This window comes from Danio aesculapii, chromosome 1 (assembly GCF_903798145.1).
Source record: "Danio aesculapii chromosome 1, fDanAes4.1, whole genome shotgun sequence".
NCBI classification, from domain to species: domain Eukaryota; kingdom Metazoa; phylum Chordata; class Actinopteri; order Cypriniformes; family Danionidae; genus Danio; species Danio aesculapii.
Window position 1 is genome coordinate 16,273,804 of NC_079435.1, and position 25,303 is coordinate 16,299,106.

The 25,303-nt window shown below is 37.2% G+C and overlaps 1 protein-coding gene across 1 annotated transcript; it reads right to left on the minus strand.

The window, feature by feature from the left end:
• On the minus strand, window positions 1-25,295 carry ssrp1b (structure specific recognition protein 1b). Its single transcript, XM_056456727.1, has 18 exons — window positions 25,224-25,295; window positions 24,741-24,831; window positions 24,470-24,655; window positions 24,279-24,384; window positions 22,072-22,265; window positions 19,918-20,018; window positions 19,670-19,799; window positions 18,021-18,124; window positions 16,382-16,510; window positions 15,971-16,192; window positions 11,711-11,783; window positions 9,067-9,199; window positions 7,624-7,669; window positions 6,824-6,947; window positions 3,921-4,088; window positions 3,746-3,843; window positions 3,447-3,621; window positions 1-306 (listed from the first exon to the last, which is right to left on the minus strand). The coding sequence occupies exons 2-18, from the start codon at window positions 24,792-24,794 to the stop codon at window positions 238-240; spliced, it is 2,112 nt and encodes a 703-aa protein (XP_056312702.1). The 5' UTR covers window positions 24,795-24,831; window positions 25,224-25,295; the 3' UTR covers window positions 1-237.
• Between the last annotated feature and the right edge of the window lie 8 nt (window positions 25,296-25,303).

Below are 25,303 nucleotides of genomic sequence, written 5' to 3' on the forward strand. Positions count from 1 at the left end.
CAGTCCCCTTTAACTTATCTGACACATTAGATTAGCAAATAATGACAGAATTAAAATGTTTGGGTGAACTGTCCCTTTAAAGTGAACACTATCACTACCAAAAGTAAAAACACATCAGAATCTTAGTATGTTATGATGCATTATAGCCTAATATAAGAATTTCATCAGGTCATGTGCAATACAATGTAGTGAAAAAGTAGGTTAAAGTTGTGTTCCACTGTTCCGTTTCAGTGTTTTTCAGTCTGAGCCGGACTCAGAGCTGGGTGGAGTGCTGACCGCTTCCTCTTCTTTTTCATTATCAGACCCCTGTATAAAGAGCAGCAGGAATGACAGCGAGACTGTTAATACTGTACATTTACACCTGTTGGTATAAATAGATGTATATCAGCATGCATAATATACTGTATTTTAAAATGGAAACCCAAAGGCCCAATCTGCACCTGGTATTAAGGTGCTTTTTGTCTTTTGTCGGATCACACATGGACACAGCACTACATACACATGTAAAGGGGAACTGAAAGATTCCAAGCTTGGCCACTTTCTACGAAAATCAAATCTATAGTTTTATATTATCATAGGCCCTTTTTGCACCTTGAATACTGTATTAAGGTGCTTTTTGGCTTTTTTAAGGTGCTGCTAAACAGACATTTAACTGACTATAAGTAACTTTGCAAGTACTGTACATGTCAACCTTCACTAACCCCAACCACAACCCTAACCCCAACCTAACAGTCTACTTATAATCTAATGAGAATTAGTTGGCATGTGGATGCAATGTAACTTAAATTCAACAAATGGACCATCAAAATAAAGTGTGACTTTTATTAGTTAAAAAAATTGGAATTCAGATTTTTCATGAAGCAAACACATCGCATCTCTGAGCAGGTGATGATTTCTCCCCTTCAGAGTAACTTTTTACTCATTTGCTTCATTCAGGAAATGTAGCGGTTTTGGACTTGTATGGAAGATGGGGAAATGTATTTGACATTCAATTCAATTATTTGTACAGCACTTTTCACAATGATTATTGTTTCAAAGCAAAAACCAACCCAGGTTCATTCTGAAAACGTAGCCCTATATACATTTCTGGAGAGCACCAAATACATCCCAGGAGGTACGTTTTTTTGCAGTTCTTGTTTTTGCGAATCCACCAGAGGCCATTGTGTACACTTTTTGAGATCTCAAATTTCTCTCTTGAGTGCCATTCGCACCTGCTGTTCTCACGTAAATCCACCAGAGTCTGCTGTCGACTGACCCTACCCCCCCTTCCCTAAACCCAAACGAAGTGTTTTCAAAAGCAATCCAGAAAAAGAAAAGGCCCCTGATTTTTATTACATTTTGAGATTTTACCACATTCTCACCCTGTTATTTACTTGTTTATTTTATTATTTGGGTTTTGTTTTTGTCTTACCTGCTTTCTGGAACCGATCTTCGCCAGGCTTAAACCCCGTCATTGCAGTAAACTTCTATCTGCGTCTCAAGTCTGCCGACGTACACTGCGAATGACTGAACAAACTAGTAACAGCGGGAAAGCCGTCCACACGGAGGTAATACGTCAGCTGCTAGCACGAAAAGGAACGGCGTCATAGCGTCCCGCAGCTTTCGTTTTAAAGATGGAATGCAGCCATACGTAGCTCTGGCTACGTATCGCGATCTCCAGAAATGTATATAGGGCTACATTTTCAGAATGAGCCTACGTTGGCAAAAACATACAGTAGGTAACATTCCACCCACATACAGGGAACGTTTTCATTATACTTGCTTTTTTATTGTTGGTCAGCAGGTTACCAATACTACAGTCAGGTGCTTTAACAAGTTTATAAAAATGCACCTAAGTCACATTAGTTTTCCCCCCCTTTTTTTTTTGTAAACTTTGAAAAGATTTGCTTTACATAGGAATGGAAACCCAGCTATAACACAGCAACAACAAAAAATGCTTGATTTAGTTCTGTCATTTGGAGAGTATGTAACTATAACAGCTTAATTCTCAGGTTTTGATGTAATACACAATAAAAAAATACTATATTAGTACTATATTAACTATTAGTAGTAAACGAACGTACTAATGAATGTTCATTTTGCAAGAAAATTGAATTATCAAAACTTGTTTACTCTGATAACCACAATGATAATTTATGATAAATTAAGCAAAACCATATTCACACGCTGAGCCCCACTCAGATCAGCTTGTAAAATCAGTGAATCATTTCCTGGAGACTCACTCTAAATAGATCATTTGAATCAGTAAATCGTTTACTGGTAACTCAGGGTGGGTTTCATTCAGAAGGGATCATCCCTATGCCCTAATGCCTTCAGAGGATCCCTGTGTTGATATGCACTATCACTTTGAGTGCAGTGTATGACCCCAAACAACTTCCCTGCTCAAAAAATCATGGCCTGAAGTGTCCATCAGTTGTATTTTTTGCTTTAAAATGTAATTTATGAGCACCCGCCTAAATTCACCAGCATGTGAAGCTTCTATGGAAAACAGTGTTGTTGAGGCTATGTTGCTGAAGCAAATTTCCGTTCAAGAGCTCACACTTAGCTGATGATTAATTATAAAGCTTGTTTGGCATGCTGACCCAGTTTGGCATGTTTACATTTGTAATATTTGTTCTACACGAGGATTTTTATAACTCTGAATCTGCGTCTCATTTTATAGGCTGCTACTGTCCACTACAGCTCACATTTTCAGCCATGCCTGCATATATTAAGGCAGTCTTTATGGATGAAATGAAATACGCAGTTTTCCACCATGCAACCCGGGGTGCTGAAATATAATTGGGTAAACTGGCAGTGGGTGAAGATACACAGCAAGGGCGTAGATTTGCTCTTGACATTGGTGGGGACATACATTCTGTTTCACGCTTTTAAAAAACACAAATAAAGTAGTTATTAATATAAAATAAACACTAAATAATACAAAAACAGTCACTTCCCTTGCTGCAAAAGTCAATTTGACTTTACTGCAGTCAGGCTTTGAGGATGTATGAATGTAAAGGAAAATAAAGAGAGATGCCACAATTTAACTGTTATATCCCGATTATTGTTTCTCATAATGATGGAGGCCAAAATCGAAACCAAATTTTGATTAATTCCACAGCCATGGTTAATAGTGTGACGGTGAACTCGTAGCAAACTTGATGTTGTGCACGTGTAGGTTACAACAGGTTGATAGCGCATTATTTTATTTTGAAGTCGATTAAATTATTGGTAGGGACATTTCAGTAATTGGTGGATATTGGTGGGCACACATCCCCTCCGTCCATGCCAATTCTACGCCCATGATACACAGACATACGCACATAAATAAAGGGGTGTTCCACTACGATATCATATTCTAAACTTTAGTTGATGTGTAATGTAGCTGTGTGAACAACATCTCTGAATGTAATAGGCTCAAAGTTCGATATGCACATATGTTCATGTATTTGTAAGCGTGTTACCTTGCGCTTGCGTTTCTTTCCTTTGTCAGACTCTGATGAGCTCTCTTCGCTGGATATGAACTCTCGACTCTTAAAGCTGTCGTTGCCTGTGGATCGCTCCTTCTCTTTCTCTCTCCCAGCACCTGATTTCCTTTTCCTCTTTTCTTCATTCCTCCCTCTTTTCTTCTTCCTCTCCCTTTAGGAATGAATGTGGTGAAAGAATGAGATATAGGTTACTCACTGCTGAGATTGTACTTTGGAACAACATACGGATGCATATTTAGATGAACTCTCTAGTAAAATCTAATCGCTGTGAGTACTTTTTGGAGCTGCTCGATGAGCCTCCGCCGCTCTCCCTATACTCTCTCATCGCTCGATCGTACTCTTTCTTTGCTTCCTCTGCTTTTCCATCCCACTCCTGATGAAAGGGTCGAGACACAGTTATAAATTTGAGTTTAACGTTAACCAGTGAATGTGGCGAAGTGTGTGTGTCACCTCTTTCTTGTCTTTGCCAAGTTGTTTCCACATTTCACCAGCCTTTTTGGATATTTCTGTGATAGAGATGCCTGGATTCTCTGATTTAATACGGTCTCTGCTTGAGTTGAGCCAGAGCATGTAGGCACTCATTGGCCTCTTGGGGGCGCCGCTGTCTCTGACCTTTTTCTACACACAAAAAGACAAAAGCTGCTTTTTTACTGTACAAGATGGTGTGGTTAACACCTAGTGGTTGAACTAGGTATTGCAGTTCAAATTTAAAACGTTAAAGGGGGTTTATATACTCAGCCCCTCCTCCTTTGACATGAGGCACAGCCAGGTTGCCAGTTGAAGACACCAACAGATATTGTGCATGCCTTAAGGTTGAGCCTTACACTGTATGTTGATCAGCTAATGTTTATGTTTGTAATATTTGTTCCACATGAGAATTTTCTGAAAACTCTGAATCTGCATCTCATTTAATGGCTGCTATTGTCCTCTTAAGCTCACAGCCATGCTGTCATATGTTGAGGCAGTTTTTATGGATGAAATGAAATACACTGTGTTTTCCGCCATGGCAACCTGGGGTGCTGAAATATAATTGGGTAAACTGGCGGTGGGTGGAGATATACAGACTAAAACAGACATTCCAACAAGGAACGCACATATTTAAAGGAGAATATCTGACTTTAGCATTGTTTTTCAGATAAACAGGTATATGTTCACTTAGCATGTTTTTTAAATATCCGCAAATATCAACCCAGGGTCATTCTGAAAACGTACCGCTACATACATTTCTGGAGGGTGTCTAATACTAATATGTTTTGTTATCGCAAATCCACCAGAGGCCGCTGTGTATGCTTTTTTGAGGTCTTAAATTTCTTCCGCGAGTGCCATTCACACCTGCTGTTCTCGCGTGAATCCACCAGAGGCTGCTGTTGACTGACTGACTGACTGACTGACTGATTGACCGATCTTCTAATCCACCCTCCTCCTTCCCTAAACCCAATGAATAATGTTTTCAAAAGCACCGATTGACCAGTGCCCACCCACTTCCCTAAACCCAACCGACAGTTTTAAAAAGCAATCCAAAAAAAGAATAGCCCATGTCTAATTTTTACCATGTTTTCAGACTTTACCACATTCTCACCCTGTTATTTACTTGTTTATTTTATTTTTTGGCTTCTGTTTTCTTCACCAGATTCAAACCCCGTCATCGTAGTCAACTCTTCTCTGCATCTCAAGTCCGCTGACGTACATGGCGAGCTACTGGACAAACTAGAAAGCTGTCCACGAAGAGGTAAGTGGTCAGTTGGTAGCGCGAAAAGGAAGGACGTCAAATTGCCCTGCAGCATTTATTTTAAAGATTAAATGCAGCCTTACGTACCTCTGGCCACTGCTGAGCAATATGGGCAAAAAATTATATCTCTGTATTTTTAGGAGGAATGACGGTATACGATATATATCCGGTATTTTCCCATAAATAATTACTTGAGAGTTAAAGTCTTTCTTAAAACTTTATTAAACAGTTTTTGAGCAAAATATAATTCAAACACAGGGGTTTCCCTCCCTTTTATTATCATCATTAAAATTATCATTCTTATATTGTTATTTGTTGAAAGAGTAGCTAACAGCGAGATATTAAAATAGAAAAAAGAAATGTTTGGTAGACAAATACATAATAATTTGGTAGACAAAGTTTTAATAATCGTTTAAACTATCAACCATTTGTACACTAGGCACACACACAAATCAAATCACGTCCTCCAGTTAAGGGGCTAAAATAAATAAATCAATTAAACAGAATAAATAAATAAATAAATACAATGATTAGAATATAATCGAAATCGAAGTCAATATGTAATAACAGACCAGAACGCAGAGCTAAATGTGTTAATACGTAAATGTAAAGAAGAGACTGTCGTGTAATCAATACTGAACTTATAATCAGTGAATATGAGGTGGCTTCACTTTCAAAATGCGGTATAAATTCGTCCCATTTTGGCGTTTTTCATTCTTTTGAACACAATTAGGCACTGCTTGTCAATTTGACAAGGCTTCTACGTTCGTTCTTGCTGTTAATTGCAGAAGAAATTATCGATAAAAGGTTTATGATAAACCGCTGTAACAGCTGCAGGCGCTGTGTGACGTGCGTGCATGTGAGGGGGACTCAGATTTGTCAGGGGAGTCCGATTTCGATACAACACTGGCACTGCATGTTCCTCCATGTTGCATGTAGTGATGGGTCATTCTTGAACGATTCGTTCATTTTGAACAAATCTTTTGTATGACTCAGGGAGTGAATCATTCATTTGCGTATGCGCTCATTTGTGCAAGTGGAGCTTGCGTGCTACCTTGGAGTGGTCTGTTTCGAGCAGAATGCGCTCGTGTGGCCTCAAACCATATCGATATGAAAGAATTTAAATAATACCGCATCATGTTGGGGAATCATATCGATATATCCCCAGAACTCGATATACCAGCCCTACCTCTGGCTACATAATTCGCGATCTCCAGAAATGTATATAATGCTATGTTTTCAGAATGAGCCTATGTTGTCAAATCCATTATGGCGGTTTTGTATGATTTAGAAGAGTCAAAAACGTACACATACAGCCCTTCTAAAGTAGGTATGATTATTGCTATGTTTGCACCACATCTACAACCATGACATCAACGTAAATGCAACATTAACAAACATGCGACACAAATCAACCCACGATGGAAAGGCAATGGATGCTACATATGGAATAGTGTTCTGCTACCAGAAATCATCAGCCAGAAATCATCATATACGTCAAGTTTTGTCCAAAAAAAGTACTAGGCATAAAAACGCAATGAAAAAAAGCCCCAAAAAGTGAGCCCTACCAAACTGTACCCAGTAAAAAATGGTTCTCTACATTTCATCCTGTCCTACTCCTTACCTCTTTCTTGCGTGGCTTTCTTTCCTTGACAAATTTGACCTTCTTGGCTGATTTCTTCTTGCGGTCTTCATCACTGTCTCCTTCTTCAGCACTGCTTTCACTGGCAGAGGCCTTACTGTCATACCTGACACACACAAATTAGATTGTTAAACAAAGTAGATTGTTATTCATGCTTTGCAGATAGGGCAGTAGAGCTATGACAGGAAAGCTGTGAGTGCAGAACTACATCTCTGAGTTTAAACAAAAGGCTAGACGCTTGACTTTAAGATCATATGTTGTTGATTAATTGAGGTTTTATGGGTGATTTTAAGTAACAATTATGTACTAACTATGATACTAATTGTCATTGTTGTCTTCACAAGTATCAACTGTAATTATTCATTCATTCATTCATTTTCCTTCGGCATAGTCTCTTATTTATCAGGGGTCGCCACAGTGGAATGAACTGCCAACTATTCCAGCATATTTTTTACGCAGCGGATGCCCTCCAGCCACAATGCAGTACTGGGAAACACCCATACACTATCACATTCACACACATACTTATACACTAAGGCCAAATTTGTTTACCCAATTTACTAATACTACATGTCTTTGGACTGTGGGGGAAACCGGAGCACCCGGAGGAAACCCACGAGAACACTGGGAGAACATGCAAACTCCCAGGAATGCCAACTGGCCCAGCCAGGACTCGAATCAGTGACCTTCTTGTTGTGAGGCGACAGTGCTAACCACTGAACCACAGTGCCGCCACAACAGTAAATAAAATAGTGTTAAATGTGAAAAGTAAAGCTTCCTACTCTTCTGCTATGTCATCATCTTCTTCTCCAGGATTAAACGATTCATCTGAAAACAGAAAAGTCCATTCAAATTTTAATGACACATTTTGAGTATCGTGTTATATCAGTTAATATTTTTGGCACATTAAAGGGTTAGTTCACCCCAAAATGAAACTTAAGACTTATGTCAGTCTTCAGAACAAAACTGAAGGTGTTTTAATCAAGACAATCTATTAAAAGTATGACAGTGAAAAAAACAGATGGACAACAATACAAATTGCCTAAATTGTGTTTCAACATCTTCTGAAGACAGATGAGTACTATAATTTATGCTTTTCTTTCATATTTCAGGGTGAACAAACCATTTGAACCAGATCATTTCACTTTAACATTGGTGTTTTAAACTATATTGCAAAAACAGTACAAAGTATGAATTCAGTCAGTCAGTTTTGGTACAAAAACCAATACTAACCTAGCTAACATAAGTAAGTGATCCTCATGCATATTAATGACTAGTAAGGTAACAATATTCAGACTAATAAATGCAACAGTACAAATTTACAAATTGAAGTCAAGAGTTTTAGATTTCGAAAGCAGAAACGTATTATTAAACTTAAACACTATGAATGTTTTTCAAAATGTACGACACATGCCCTGAAAAGTGAAGCCAAATTATTAGCATTTCTTTATTATCTAATTACTTCTCATTTCCCCCCCCAAAAAAATGCTTTCTGCCATTACTGTTTTTTTAACATAAGTTAAATTGATTCTCGAAAAAAATTTTTTTAACAGAAGTAAGTTGATGTTTACTAGGTTAACAGTTTTATTGTATCAATCTAGTAAATTGCCAACCACTAGTCTAGGGCGGCACAATATATCGTTTCAGCATCGATATCAATTTGATAACAATTTGAGCATGCGCACAATGTTGAGTCTGAATTATAGTTGAACAGGAGCCACAGAATTGTATTTAATTACTGTATTTATACAAAATATATAAGATTTATGCAAAAAAAAAATAATTTAATTCTTATAATTTCTAGTTTCTAGTCCAAATATCTACATTTAAAAGCGAAAACAAGGAAAACCCTGGCAGATAATTTTGCTTGTTTTAAGGAAAAACTCTTAATTTTGAGTTTTATAAAAAAAAAAAAAAATTATATATTTTTACTTGAGCTAAGACTTTTTAGATACTTAGACTAAAAACAAGACAAAGCAAAGTCAGGTAACCATTTATTGCATTGTGATCATTTCATTTCTGTACCAGAATACTGTTAGACTCCCCAGAAAACCACAGAAAAGTGCTGTTCAAACTATCTTGAAACTGTATTGATATCGCAATATTTATCACAGAAAAACAAAATGTTGCAATATCAGATTTCCAATATTGTGCAGCCCTACTTTAATCATATGCAGAAAAACTCTCAGCTTGCCATCTAATAAGCTCAGAGAGCTGTCACTCACCGCTCTCGCCCTCGGAATCGTCACTGTCATTGCCCTCTTCGCGAATCTTGCCCTCTTCTTTCATACGCTCCAGATACGCATCGTGCTGGTCTTCATCAGAGTCACTGTACATGTCATCATTACCTTTCATACCCTGACAAGAGCACAAATCAAAGTCATATTAATGTGACATCAACATCACAACAAAGCAAAGTTAGTATCTGTGACAGTGCAGACACAGGAAAGCCTTTTTCAAACAAATATTTCAAGATTTTCTTCTTCCTCGCTGGCCTTTTTTTACTCTCTCTCTCTCTCTCTCTCACACACACATACATACGCAAATGTTCATATAAGTAATCAGTGTTAACTCATTCAAGAGCACTCCCCTGAGCTACACTGTGTTCATCGCACACAGAACTGCCCAGCACACAAAAGCTTTTCTCCTTAAGTAACCACAGATTTCAGGGGAAACACTTTTGTAATCCTAATGAAAGTCTCTTATGTAGAAATCTGACACATGGAAAATTAAGAAAATTACATATATGACATACAGTGCTCAGCATATATGAGTACACACCCCTCATAAATCTCTATTAATATTTTATATAAGATACTATACAATATTATATTTGTGCATATATGCATTAGATTAGAGTCAGTACTGATTCCAAATCTATATATTAATTTACAATGACAAAGGGCAGAGGGTTGCTGAATAACTTCTGAGAGATTTCAGCTGCTGTCTGGGCTTTCACTGCATTTCTACAGTGAATTTCTGTGTTCAGCACTTTTTTCTGTGTCATTTCATTTTATTATACATAACTTAATTTGTAAACTAATTAGATTTGTTTTCTTTGCGTATATGGATTTCTTTGGTTGTTGCCAACATCTGGTGAAAATTTCAAGTCAACGCACCTTTAGAAATATATTTTTCTGAGAAAAATGGTGAAGTGTTGAATACTTATTTATACACTCACTTTATTAGGTACACCTGTCCAACTGCTCGTTAACGCAAATATCTAATCAGCCAATAACATGGCAGCAACTTAATGCGTTTAGGCATGTAGACATGGTCAATGTGATCTGCTGCAGTTCAAACCGAGAATCGGATTGGGGAAGAAAGGTGATTTAAGTGACTTTGAATGTGGCATAGTTGGTGGTGCCAGACGAGCTGGTCTGAGTATTTCAGAAACTGCTGATCTAATGGGATTTTCATGCACAACCATCTCTAGGGTTTACAGAGAATGGTCTGATAAAGAGTAAATATCTAGTGAGCAGCAGTTCTGTGGGCGCAAATGCCTTGTTGATGTCAGAGGAGAATGGCTAGACTGGTTTGAGCTGATAAAGGCAACAGCAACTCATATAATCACTCGCTACAACTGAGGTATGCAGAAGAGCATCTCTGAATGCATAACACATCGAACCTTGAGGTAGATGGGCTACAGCAGCAGAAGACCACACCAGGTGCCACTCCTGTCCGCTTAGAACAGGAAACTGAGGCTACAATTCACTCAGGCTCACCAAAATCGGACAATAGAAGATTGGAAGAATGTTGCCTGGTCTGATGAGTCTCGATTTCTGCTGCAACATTCGGACGTTTGGGTCAGAATTTGGCGTCAACATGAAAGCATGGATCCATCCTGCCTTGTATCAACGATTCAGGCTGGTGGTGATGGTGTAATGGTGTGGGGGATATTTTCTTGGCACACTTTGGGCACACTGAGAATCGTGTCAACACCACAGCCTACCTGAGTATTGTTGCTGACCATTTCCATCCCTATATGACTACAGTTTACCCATCTTCTGATAGCTACTTCCAGCAGGATAACGCACCATGTCATGGAGCATGAATCATCTCAGACTGGTTTCTTGAACATGACTAAGAGTTCACTGTATCGAAATGGCCTCCACGGTCACCAGTTCCCAATCCAATATAGCACCTTTGAGATGTGGTGGAATGGGAGATTCGCATCATAGATGTGCAGCCGGCAAATCTGCAGCCACTGCGTGATGCTGTCTTGTCAATATGGACCAAAATCTCTGAGGAATATTTCCAGTATCTTGTTGAATCTATACCACGAAGGATTAAGGCAGTTCTGAAGGCAAAAGGGGGCCCAACCTGGTACTAGTAAGGTGTAAAGTGGCCGGTGAGTGTATAAGTACTATGAATACATATATATATATAAAGCAGCCATTATTGCAATATTTCTAAATATGTCCTGCATATATGATATATATTTTATAAATGTGAAATCCAAACATGAACTTGTAAGTCATGTGTAATTTGCATGTGTTGCCATATATCAGATTTCTATGTGGGCTGAGTGATCTGAACACAGTGATCTGCTTCTAAAATCATAATCAGTGAGCATTTCCACCTTCTGATCTGCTTATAGCCATCAAAGAGAACACGTTTGACACTTGGGTTGTGATTGAGACACGCCAACAAACATCATGCAAGCAAGTTAAAGAAGGACCCACACCAGACCAAACCAAACCGCACGGCAATACCAACCTTTTTCTATATCAACACAATACAGACACATAGCACAAACACAGAGAGTCATGTAAGAGTATGTCCACTATAAGATGGCTACATAAGGACGAATGGCAGGATGAATATTATGTGCTGGTTGGTAAGATGAATGAAGGGCTGAAGGTGTACCTCTTTGAAGCCTCGGTTCTTGATGCTAAGCTTCTTAGCATTGACAAAGTCGAAGAGCTTGCCATATTCCTCCCTGTAAAAGACGGAAGAGTCTAACTGAACAAATAGAAGGTAAAAACAAAGTCAAAGAGGTTAAAAGGGATAGTTCACTCAAAAATGAAGACTTTTTTCAACAGTATAAGATTTTCTAGCTGAAAACTGGTCCTTTTGATACAGTTTTTATTTTATTTTCATTGTCAGAAGCTGTTGACTTAAATTTTATGAATATAAAAAACAAACTGCATATATAAAAATGTGATATTATTAACAGATAGCATCCATTATAAAACAGACTGTAAGTAAATAACTAATGTTCTCCACTGCTGGAGCCATCATAAGTGCTCAGAGGAGTCTGTGCTCACCTCTATGAGCATTCTGATCATTAAAGAAAAAAATATTCAACTAGTGGGAATGCATGGTTCTGTATTAAAAATAAACCAGGGCTAAGCATTAAATGTTTCCATATAATAAGAGTCTTAAGTTTACAACATTTTAAAACTTATTTGACAGCTGTGCGCTTGTTTTACTTTGTCACAATTCTATAAAACATGTGTTGTTAATAAAAGAAATGCATCTTAAAACTTTTTGGTGCATTTTCCCCTTCACTTACAAAAATTGTGGATGGTTTGCTTATGATATTTCAAAGAATCGCTGATACCATGACATATATCAATATCGTGAGCAAAATATTGTGATAATATCGAATCATCATGCAAACAATGAAAATGATATTATTCCTCCCTGATCTTATGAAAATAAATTTTAATAGTTATAGTTATTGTGTTTTTCATGGGCCCTTTACAGTATTTATGAGTGAGATGTGTTCACACAAAAATTACAATACAAAATAATTGATAAAAAATATAGTCTTCCTTCTATTGTACGCAAAAGACCATTTTTTGTGGGAGGGTTAATACAACAGAAGTCAATGTGGTTCGATGACTTAAATTATACAGGTTTGGAACAACATGAGATTGAGCAATTGTTTGCCATCTGAAATTTTCATCTAAAATTAGCATTTTTCTCAGGCTGTTGTGTGTAGTTTCAGTAATTTACATCTTATGGCAAATAATAAATTATTTTCATTGCCTTTAAAGTGAAATCACTGACCATAACTATAGGAGGCTGAGAACATTTTAGAGTATATTTCACTTAGAATATTTCACTTAGAAGTTTTTGCATCTAAACTTATGATGTTGCATCTTCTTATATTTTGGAGTGAACTATCTTCTTAAGGCCCATTCAGAAAACACTTCTTGGTGTCTAAAAATGTGATTGGGAATAGTGAAACTCTTTCATCATGTTGTCATCAAATAAAACACATCAATGGTGAGCTGAAAATAAAATCATCATGCAAATGATATGTGGTTTTCATAGTCCTTTACAGCAACTATAACGTGACGTGACGTGTTCATACAAAACTACTATATAAAATCATTTATAAGAAATATAGTCTTCTATTGTATGCAAAAGACAAAATTTCGGGGGGAATATCTGTGTTTTTTTTAAATATACAATGGACGTTAATGTGGTTCACTGACATGAACAAGATGAGATTAAAAAATATATATATTTTGGGGGATATATCTTCTTAAGTGTGCCCTATAATGAAAATTTGGGCATAGTAGAATAATAAAAGATCAATATATGGAAATGATCATACTGTGAGCCATAGACACCACTGTTTCCTCGCTCTCATGTAAATTGAGGGCTAATCAATGGGCCAATCAGAGGACAAAACAAACAGTGGACGATCAGAGGACAAAACAAACTGTGGAGAGATTCATGGGCCACACCCTCTGCATTTGCATGTATGCCTAATTTAGGTCATTCATCCGGCCCTGATGATCAGTCATGTAATCAAGAGAGCACGACTTATATGCAGCTTTGAGATCATAAAAAAGCTCTGAAATCATTAATATGCACGTCTCACGCTGCGTTTGATAATTTTCCTTTCTTAGTTATTTTAAGCTTATATTTCACTCACTATGTACAGTATGTGGGACTTTTATTTTGAAAACGCGAGCCCCAAATTGTTTACTCTGCATTATTGGGCAATGACAGCACGAGGCATGTTCAAAATCGCTTCAGAAAGCAAAATGCAGGATTTACAGATTATACATTTATTCATCTCCACTCTGAAGAGGAATAAGGCATGTTTAGTTACATCTTTTGTTAACTTGTCATGTTTATTGTGAAATCTGATGCGTATGTTTTAACAAACACATGTAGACTGCAGAATCGTGTCAAATCACTCAGCTCAACTGTCATCTGTTCATGCACAGGCTGTGTTTTCTTTGACTATAGCTTAGATACAATGCGATAAATATCTATCACTCTCTTTTGTCAAGTTTAATCATATTTAGTTTTATCCACAACAGAACTGGAGAACAAAATAGGTTAACTTTACTCAGATTGGGTTTATATTTGTCTGTATTCAGTGTACATCATGCTCTGTATGTGTGTGTCTATAAGGGCAGCACGAGCTTAATAATATTCAAGACATAAACCATATACGGTCAATTATGGACCTTTTGATTCTGTGGTTATTTTATGTATTTTATTTTAGTATTAAATGACCTTATAAAACCGTTTCTAGAGATTTTTTTTAATTACCGAAGGTGCAAACCTAATATGTAGATATCAGAGAATAACTTATTAAACCAATGCAGTATATGGCATATCCGGCAGCTAGCTCTCTGCAACTTTCATGTGGTCGCCCACTGAAGCTTAGCAGGATTGTGCCTGGTCAGTACCTGGATGGGAGACCACATGGGAAAGCTGGGTTGCTGCCGGAAGTGGTGTTAATGAGGCCAGCAGCGGGCACAACCTGTGCTCTGTGTGGATCCTAATGCCCCAGTATAGTGACGGGGACTCTATACTGCTAAGTGAGCGCTGTCTTTCGGATGAGATGTTAAACCTAGGTCCTGACTCTGTGTGGTCGTTAAAAATTCCCGGATGTCATCAGCGCAATAGCCGATGGTGGTTTGCGCGTCGACATATGGTGCAGTAGCATGTCAGGGCGTCCCGAGTTCGAATCTCGGCTCGAGGACATTTCCCAGTCCTACCCCCCTTCTCTCTCTCTCTCCAACTTTGCTTCCTGTCTCATTACTGTCCTATCTAATAAAGGCAACAAAAAAAATCCCAGGATTAGGGGTTTAACCCCGGCATCCTGGCCAAATTTGCCCACTGGCCTCTGTCCATCATGGCCTCCTAACCATCCCCATACCATAATTGGCTTTATCGTCTCCATCTCTTTTCCACCAATCAGCTGGTGTGTGGTGTGCGGTCTGGCATAATATGGCTGCCATCCAGGTGAATGCTGCACACTGGTGGTGGATGAGGAGATTCCCCCCAATGTGTAAAGCGATTTGAGTGTCCAGAAAAGCGCTATATAAACGTAAGGAATTATTATACTATTATTTTTAATGCCCATTCACACAAAACATTTCTTTGTGTCTAAAAATGTGCTCAGAAGTAGTTTTTAAAAAATTCCGCCATGTTGCTGTCAAATAAAACAGCCGTCTGCCAACTTGCTAATGTTAACAGGATTTCACAACACTTGCTCCGCCTCCAATGTCTTCTGATTGGTCCAAAATCAGAAGATTTTGATGTAAATTTGTGTAAAACTTTAAATTCTTTTAACTTGACATGGCGTCTTAAAGTCCATGTACACATCAAGCACATATTTTCATAGAAAGACAATGGAAAAGTTGTGCATTGGAATATAAAAACGCCTTCTGTGTAAATGGTCCCTTATAAGTTTTCCGGACGCATTGTTTCTGGCACATTAGTCTGATGTGATCCACTGATGCCTTGCTGTATTGATTCAGTCATAATGTGCGCCCAACAGAAAATACAGTAATGTCCATAAAGCAGCTTAGTTTTTGCCCCTCAGCGTGCAGATGGGGGTCAGGTCACTAAAAGAGAGGGGCTCTTTTACACCAGTATTAAGGCAAAAACAGAGAGAATGACCACAAAGAGCAGGCATTGATTTTCAATGGCAGATGGGGGTTAAGTGCTCAATGACATAATAGCTGGAAGTGCCTTGAAAAGGATATGGACAATGCTCTTTTCATTACTGCCATGACTGCCATGCTGCAACCAAATTGCTTTCGAGAAATGAATAAAGACTGACTGACTGACTGACTGATGATCTAGTTCCCAACAAAGCTATGTTCCTGACAGCCAGACAAGAGTATCGTTGGGGTTTCCGGGTACCTCTCGATGCTGCTGAAGGTGTATTGATTGCCCTGCTTGGTCTCGATCTCGAAATCAAAGGAGCGAGTGGTGGTGGTCCCACGGGCGAAGTTTACACAGGCGATCTCCTCAAAACGCAGGTGCACTGGGGGCTTGTGCACGTAGATGAAACCTCTTTCCAGGGGATACAGCAGCCCTGAACTGGCCTTATAGGAGCAGGTTATACACTGAGCACCTGAGTGACTAAAGAGAACAGAGAGAGAGAGAGGAAATTAGACACTTTTATTACAATAAATTACCATGTTATCACGTAAGTGTTTAGTATAAATGAAAACACTATTGAATACATAAATGTCAGTGTTGATTACGAATGTCAACGTGTGTTTTCAATGTTTACTGTATCATTTTCTACAGTGTAAATATGCGTTTTACCCTTGGAAATTTCCAGGCACTGTGATCTTCCTGTTGACCAGGGCCTTCATGACTCTGCTGACCATCTCATAGAGAGAGCCGGACATGTTTTTATTAAGTTTTCCTTCAAAACGCCTCTCCACCTCGTCCCTACACAACATAAGAGAATGATATTGCTGGATTTCAACCACTTAAGAAATAGTGGATCAGAAAACGACAGCAGAAATTTAATTTTTACAGCAACACCATGTCCTAAATACTCGTGGCATGACAAGATTCCAGTTACAAGCAATTTGGCTGTCCACAACACAACACGACACAACAGAAACATTTAAATACCAGCCACTCGTTTAAATACCAGCAACTGCACTCACAATGAAATGGTAAGGGTTATAATCTAATTAAAACACTTTAAACCTCTTTAACATTATTAACAGGCTACTGAGTGACTGATGCTCCATTTCTGCACAGTTCACACACATTTCAGAGTTACAGTCCTGACTTTCATTTTCAAACCAATTGCTAGTTATTTAATTTTTTTAAATCTGAGATTAACATATTTGCTACTGCTTTAAGTAGTACGGCATTAAATGTCACGTAAAATGGCGTTCCATCTCACATTGGTAGCATTTAAGACTTAATAAAGCACATAATCTGATTGTTGAGACGCAGTGTCGCAGAAATAGAAAGCATTGCTACAAACATTTATATAAAGCATTGTGGATGGTTAGGACAAAAGATCACACTTTATTTTAATGGTTCGTTTGTTGAATTTAAGTGACATTGCATCTACATGCCAACTAATTCTCTTGAGATTATAAGTAGACTGTTAGGTTGAGGTTAGGGTTAGTGTAAGTTGACATGTACTTGCAAAGTTTCTTATAGTCAGTTAAATGTCTGTTAAAGGAGCAGTATCAACAGATATTAAGCAGACAGTCTATTAATACTCAAATTGACCATCAAAATAAAGTGTTACCGGACAAAAATGTGTATTAAAGGGGACCTATTATGCAAAAAAAATTGAGTTGTGAATATAACCAGCTTCTAATGGTAAAAATTAATTAATTATATTTTTATAATCACACTTGATAAAAACAGTCTACAGAGACACTTTGATTGACATTCTCTCTTTGTAAATGTCATCAGAGAGAAAAAGCCACGCCAATTAGTGAAGATCTCTCCCTCATTAGCATAGGACCTTAGTCTTGATTTTGAATCTGCCACTATGCTGACACTCAATTGTAGCACTGGCCTCTTTTAAAAAGAGCACAATCCTATTTGAATTTAAAGTGTCACCAAAATGACACAATTTAGATCAAAGTCTAAAAGGGACAGCTTCAAAGAGTTATTTGTGAGGTCTTTTGAGCTGAAACGTCACATACACACTCTAGGGACATCAGAGGCTTATTTTACATCTTGTATATAAAGGCATAATAGGTGCCTTTTTATCACGTCACAGCATCACGTCGTGATGCGTGTAGTTAGGACACATTGCAAGTTAACTGTTCCTTTGAGCTCAGGTTGATTTAAGCTAATATTCTTCGTAAATGATAATACATTTTTGGTCGTCTGCTTTTAATCCTGGTAGTAAAATGTAAATAGTGGACTTCTGACTTGCACCGATGTCTCTCAATCTCTGTCTCTTTCGGGTTTTACTCACTCATTCATGTTGAGTGTGAGGTTGATGGTTTCTTCCTTGGAGAACAGAAGAATGAGAAAGTGATAGCGTGTTTGACCCTGTTTTATGGGGGGGTCCAGACTGATCTGAAACAGAAAATGGCATTATAATCATGACATGGCATGAATATGAAGGAGATTTGATCTATTCTTATGATCTCAGTCATTGAGTGCATTTGCTCAGCTATGTCGTTTTAAAAGCAAAGATGACATTGTTTGAGATGTCTTTGTTAAAGTACAAATGAAATCTAACTATATGATTTTGATTGCTCATTTTGCTATACCTTTTGTGGTGAACAACTCATCTGTGCATGTCATTAAGAAAAAAATACATTTTGCTCTTGTAAATCTTTATTTGAAATCTGAAAAATGCACTTCCTATTTGTTTTCAATTAAATTCTCAGATTAAGTCTGTCTGAGGTATTGGGCGTGTCTAACATAATTAACCACGCCCCTCCAACTGTCAGTTTTGACAACAAAGAGAAATGGTGAGGAGGAGGAGTCTGTTAGCTTGTAATAACTATTCTAAAACCCTTTTCATGATTTTTGTGAATGAAATGCCTACTTTACTACATCCAATCAGCTCGCAGTAGAAAAAACAAGCCACACCCACTGTTTTCTTATTTTATATTCTCGAGGAACTGCGTCACAATACAAAAAAAACTAAAACATGGTCGCAGCTTCCAGTTCATGCGGACTTTAAGGCCAGTTGACATAAACATCATTCATTCATTTTCTTTTTGGCTTAGTCCCTTTATTAATCTGGGGTTGCCACAGCGGAATGAACCGCCAACTTATCCAGCATATGTTTTACTCAGCGGATGCCCTTCCAGATACAACCCATCTCTGGGAAACAGCCATACACACTCATACACTATGGACAATTTAGCCTACCCAATTCACCTGTACCACACGTCTTTGGACTGTGGGGGAAACCGGAGCACCTGGAGGAAACCCACACGAATGCAGGGAGAACATGCAAACTCCACACAGAAACGCCAACTGACCCAGTTAAGGCTCAAACCAGGGACCTTCTTGCTGTGAGGCAACAGCACTACCTACTGCGCCACTGCGTCCCCTGACATAAACAAATACATTAAAAAAATTTTTGTCATCAAAGCTTGACTATTATTAAGACAACATAACCTGTCATAAATCCGTCATAAACATTGTCATGAGACCATTATAATTGCGTTATGAGTTGATTGTCATCTTTGAATTGAAAATGACATAACAGAGCGAATGACACTTCACAACTGTTATGACAGTCTTATGAACACCTCTTCAAGTAGTGTTACCACCCGGTCTTACTGTATATATTGACAACACACAACAAAAATAAATGAATGCTATGATAAAGCCCTTTAATACTAGCCTGAAAATGGATCCATATCCATCAAATTTGTATTGTTTTGAAATTATGTGAACACAAAAAATATGACATGACAATTAGCATAACAGTGAGCATTTAAATATACATGTAATAACCAAAATACAGGAATAGAAGGAGTTGTGCAATAATAACAACAACAATAAAAATGGCAAGTGTGCCTGTTAAACTAATGAATAAATTAAAGAAATATGAAATAATTAATATAAATTATCAAGAAAGACCATTGATCCTCCACTCACCACGAAGAACATCTGCCGCTGGTCTTTATGAGGCAACAGGAAGAGGCGGAGCACTGTGGTGTACGGGATCTTGTAGTCAAATGTCTTACCATGCAAATGAAGGAATGTGGGATAAATACGGATATCGTACCTAGAGACAGAGCCAGAAAAAAAATCACACAATGCTTAGTTCACACTTTTGACATTTTTATGTTAAATAGACAACCAAAAAGTATGAAGAAAGTGTCCAGATGTGAGTATGTATGTACCGGCCCCTAGGCGTGAGGCACTGCAGCTCTCTGAAGATACAAACAGCGTCTCCTGTGGCCTGGATGACATCTGCCTTCGACAGCACATTCTGAGCAAATGCCTGAAACATAATTGGCTTCATTTTCAGTTTAAGTGGGATTTACGGATATAAATTTTGTACATTAGGACCACAAGAAGAGGGACAGAGGTTTTACGGATATGATTACATGTGTCCCATTGGTCGAAGTCTTTTTCCCTATAACATTTCGTCGCCTTGGAATTATAAGGTTCTATCTGCTATCTAAATGATTTTGAGATATTGAGCTTCAAAGTTTTTGCATTCCATAAAGAAAACAATATATGTGTAACAGTTTTCTTTCATACATTAACATGACAGAGCCCCCAAATGTACTCTAAATGTAAATCATCAAAATTTACAGGGCAAATGCAGATTCTAAAAAGTCATTTTCTGCTTAAAATATAAAGGTTCTATCTAGCAGATCGTTCATTGAAGCATTGCTTTTCAAGAAATACAGTAAGTCAGGTTATTAATTTAATAAAATAAATAAATAAAAACTAGTGTTGTAACAATATGTTGATACGTTTTTGCTTTCTATGACATTTATTTATTGTTTTAAGATTAATATTTTTTCTTGTTCAAATTAAGCATACAAGGCTGTGCTAAATCATTTGTCAAGTGCAGATGTTAATTTATGTAAATAATATGGTAATATTTATTAAAATTATATGCTTTATATGAATTATTGAATTATATTTATTGGAAATATATGCCCCATTAATTAAATTAATGAATATTTGCCCTTTAGGATTTAATATCAAATTTAAAGGCTTTAAAGAAAACAGACAATGAGCAAATGAGTTTTAATAAACACTGAAAAATGACTGTTTCTTTTTCAACAATGTAAAATTTAACTTGCTTCTAAATCATCACATTTACACACATCTTTTCAGTTTCAGGTTTCTTCGCAATTTTGTGTGGTGCGGCATTATTTAGTCAACTTGGATTGTGTTTATTTCTGGTCTTTCCCACTGTCAACAGAGCAATCTGGCGAAATGACAAAGAAAGCTGATCCTAATTGGTCCTCGTGTGTGCATTTGAAATGCTGATTGGCTCACAGAAAAAACTTTATAGAGCCAAGCTAGAGTTGGACTTTGTAGTTTTTTAAATAAATAGTCTTAAAATGTAAACAACTTATGAAAACACATCACATGATGTAGTCATTTAATAAGAACATGTTAACTCAATTTTGACAAAAATAGCAGATAGAACCTTATAATTCTAAAGTGACGATATTTTATTGATCATTCAAAAGCTTTAAAACTAAAGATTCTTTTTGAAATCATTACTTTTATAAAACCAACTTTCAAAGCTTTTAGTTCCTCCCCCTCTGTAGGTGTCACAAAATGCACTCGACTGTTTTATAAGCGACCCTTTTATTAATCTTGAAAAAGGACTTAAACGCATTTGACAGTCAGGATTCTATATTTAATGTCTGTTTTGTAATAGACCGACTGAATACTTTGACAGAAACTAATTGATTTGTGACACAGAAATGCATACATTTTTTTATGGATTTCGGTATCACCTGCTGAGTACTTTTATGTAACTGCAACCTTAATTGTTGTGGTATTAACTACAAATTTTGGAACATACCCTAATTAGACATGGCCATTTAAGTTGGGATAGAGCCAATAAATAAATAAATAATTAACAACATAAAAAAGATATAATGAACTAATTAAAATGAATAAATAAAAATCAGTTCATATGTATTGTATTGTGTGATTTTATATTATTTAATTCTGTATATCAGTTAATTCTTTGTTATTATTTTAAGTTTTTTTAATATATTTATTTTTATTTATTTATTTAATGTTTAATTTTTTTATACATCTAACAGTATATTGAGTAAGGAACACAAAAAGACTAAATATTTTCCTAATAATATTTCACCAAATTTACGCAAATATTACTTGGATCTTTATAAAACAAATCTTCATACAAGGACCCAACGGTAATGGTTATATTTGGGATTCTCTCATTTTAAGACTAAAAAAGCTCCTGCTTTAGCGGAATTCTGTAAATATTTATTGGTAACCTGCGCCATCTGCTGGTAAATGTTAGACTGGGATGAACATACACAAACTCTTACCTCCACCGGGTCTGAACCCTCGTCCCCTGTGGTGGGTGGAACGTAGAAGCGCACCTCCATGAGGGACACCTCTGTGTCATCATTCTGATGAAACTCCACTGTGACCTCATTCTTGCCCGTCGTACACTGCGATACACTGGAGAGAGGAATCTCAAATGTAGGACTGTCATTCACGTCGAAGGAAAGCAACGGCCCTGAAAAAACACAGGAGAGCAGTTTAACATGGATGAGGCCAATTTTTTTAAGCTGAGTTTAATAAAATACAAAGCTTGAACATGGTTAGTTATTAACAGTGTTTCATTGTTCTACCCTGGGGTAACGCTCAATGCTTGGCTGTGTCAGAAGGGAGTAGACCTGTGCCAAATGTCTACAGTATATTAATTATTCTGCTTTAGCAACCCTTACAGAGTTACAGATGGAAAGAGAGCAGTCTTTACTGTTTCTATATAAAGTATATAGAACTATCCACTATCCAAAAATATACAATAATATGCTTTATATATGTGTTATTATTTACATTATATAGGGTAACACGGTGGCTCAGTGGTTAGCACAGTCCCGGCTGGGCCAGTTGCCAATTCTATGTGAAGTTTGCATGTTCTCCCCGTGTTCGTGTGGGTTTCCTGCAGATGCTCTGGTTTTCCCCACCATCCAAACACCCGCGCTAACAGTGAATTGGGTAAACAAAATTGGCTGTAGTGTATGAGTGTTTCCCAGTACTGGGTTGAGGATGGAAGGGCATCTGCTGCATAAACCATTTGCCAGAACAGTTGGCGGTTCATTCTGCTGTAGCGACCCCTGATTAATAAGGGACTAAGCAGAAGGAAAATTAATATATCCTATTTTAAAAGTAAAATAGATTTTTACTTATATACAGCTTGATACTGTAAGCCTCTTTTACTGTTTACTGTATATAATGAATGAAAAAAAATAAATAAATAAATAATGTAAGAAAGTTAATCAAATATACTATAACCAACTGTCGACTGGGTCAGTAATAATTACGAATCACATTTTTTCAAATAAAGACTGGGCAGAGGTACATCGAAAATGACATGACAAACTCTAAAATGAAGGATTTAATATTGGTATATCAGAAAATAGTAAAAAGCTTGCTTATTATTTCAAATAATCATTTAATAATAATATCATATGTGCATTCTCTGGTTACTAACGCTAGTCGTTAAACAAACAAAGTAAATGAATGGACTGATAATCATTCCAGAGTGTACTTAGTTCTACTTCCAATCATTATTAAGCAAAAGGAAAAACGTTCTCACACATGAGCGGATATATCCACTGTCCCTCAAAGCAGTCTAAAATGAACACATTTTGAAAGCAACAAAAAAAACAACAACTATAAATGTCTAAAATTACACTGTTATAAATAATAATAATACATTTATTTACACTATATATTTTTATACAAAACATTAGTATTAACATTTCAAAATATTATGACTGTTAAATACAGTGCAATAGTATCACAGTAATATATACGTTACAGATGTATTTCATTTTTATAATTTGTTTAAAATATGATGTTCCAAAATTTTTAATTACAATTATATTACAGTCCCCCGTTTTTTCTTTGTTTTTAATGCAATAATGCACACATGAAAAATCCTTCTTCTCCTATTCACCATACACTACACAGAAACTTATTTTTATGGTGGTATTTTTTTTTATTAATAAAATCCTTTATTAAAAACATCTTCATCAAAAGGTTCTCTTAGAAAACCAAAAGTGCTGAAAAAAAGTGTTGAACGTCACTACACAAGATGTTCATTTATTAATTTTCCTTTGGCTTAGTGTCTACTTCAGAGGTTGCCACAGTGGAATGAACCACCAACTAATCCATATGTTTTACTCAGCAGATACCCTTCCAGCTGCAACCCAATACTGTGAAACACCCATACACTCTCGCATTCACACACACACACACTCATACACTACGGCCGATTTCGTTTATTCAATTCATGTATAGCGCATGTCTTTGGACTGTGAGGGAAACCGGAGCTCCCTGAGGAAACCTACGCGAACACGGGGAGAACATGCAAACTCCACATAGAAATGGCCCAACTGGGACTCGAACGAGTAGCCTTCTTGCTGTGAGGCAACAGTGTTAACCACTGAGCCACCGTGCCACCCCTTACACAAAATGTTCAGCAGAATTTATTAAAGTGTTGCAACAGGAAAGCACTGACCATTAAATTTAGCAGTGCCCCAATTCCAGCCCTTAACACACATGTCTTTCTCTGTCAGTTCCACTTTGTAGTTGTCTTTGAAGTATTCTGAGATCTTCTCAAGGTCCTGCGCAAAAAGAAACGGATGAAAATGTAAGACCTGGAGTGAAACAGTGGAGCAAACTGATCTGTATTTCGCATCTCAGACTCACCGCGTCTTTAAAGCCATCGTATTTGTAGATGTGGCCAGTGCTGGTCCACAGTTTGATGCCATGACCCAGACAGACTCTCCTCCACTGTGCCTGAGTGAGTTCAGGGACAGGAATAGTGTCCACCTTCCCGGTCTTACTGTTTTTATAAACCACTGTCTGCTTACTGAAGCGCAGGCGGCCATCATTCTACAAGAGAAGACAGTCTGTCGTCTTTATTCAGTGTTTAATAGAAAAACGCCTCAGATTAGAGAGCAAAACTTTAGTAACTCACCCAGGAGCCCTTGACCTCCTGATAAATTTCATTGAACTCCAAAGTGTCACTCATGTCAGAGTAGACAGAGTGGACCTGTGACGTTCAAAAGCTGCGACAATTATAAATATACATTACACAGTATGGATACAGATTTTTCCCTGCAAATGGCAATATGAATGTGTTATGAATGATAGAAAACTGCCAATTTACTCTGGTGTCAACAGTACACTTTTTATTATAGGTTGTTTTGTATGTAAACCTTTAGCTTTGTGCTTTAATAAAAGCTTTTGCGAATGTTATTATTCTGTGGCTGCACAGCGAGATGATGTCTAATTATAAACAAATAGAGCTAGCAAAGCTGGTATTCAGGCATTCAACAGCGGTTTTTGTGACGAACGACACGTTTGCAAATTCACAGCAAATTTATAACAGGCTTAGTTCATTTCGAACGCTTTTATTGCATATGTAATCAAATATGCGAGAAATTTGAATGAGTTTTACTGTTATTCGGCGAGAGGATCAAGGCCGAGTCCCGTGTGCGTAGATGCGGTGCGCAGTAACGCCTTCGTCATGACGCAATC

Excerpts from the sequence above, each read along its gene's own strand:
- ssrp1b (XM_056456727.1), bottom strand. The coding sequence starts at position 24,794 with ATGAGTGACACTTTGGAGTTCAATGAAATTTATCAGGAGGTCAAGGGC. Across the intron at positions 24,385-24,469 it reads ACGATGGCTTTAAAGACGCG|GACCTTGAGAAGATCTCAGA; the intron begins GTGAGTCTGAGA and ends CTTTTTGCGCAG. Across the intron at positions 16,193-16,381 it reads GTGCCTGGAAATTTCCAAGG|TCACTCAGGTGCTCAGTGTA; the intron begins GTAAAACGCATA and ends TGTTCTCTTTAG.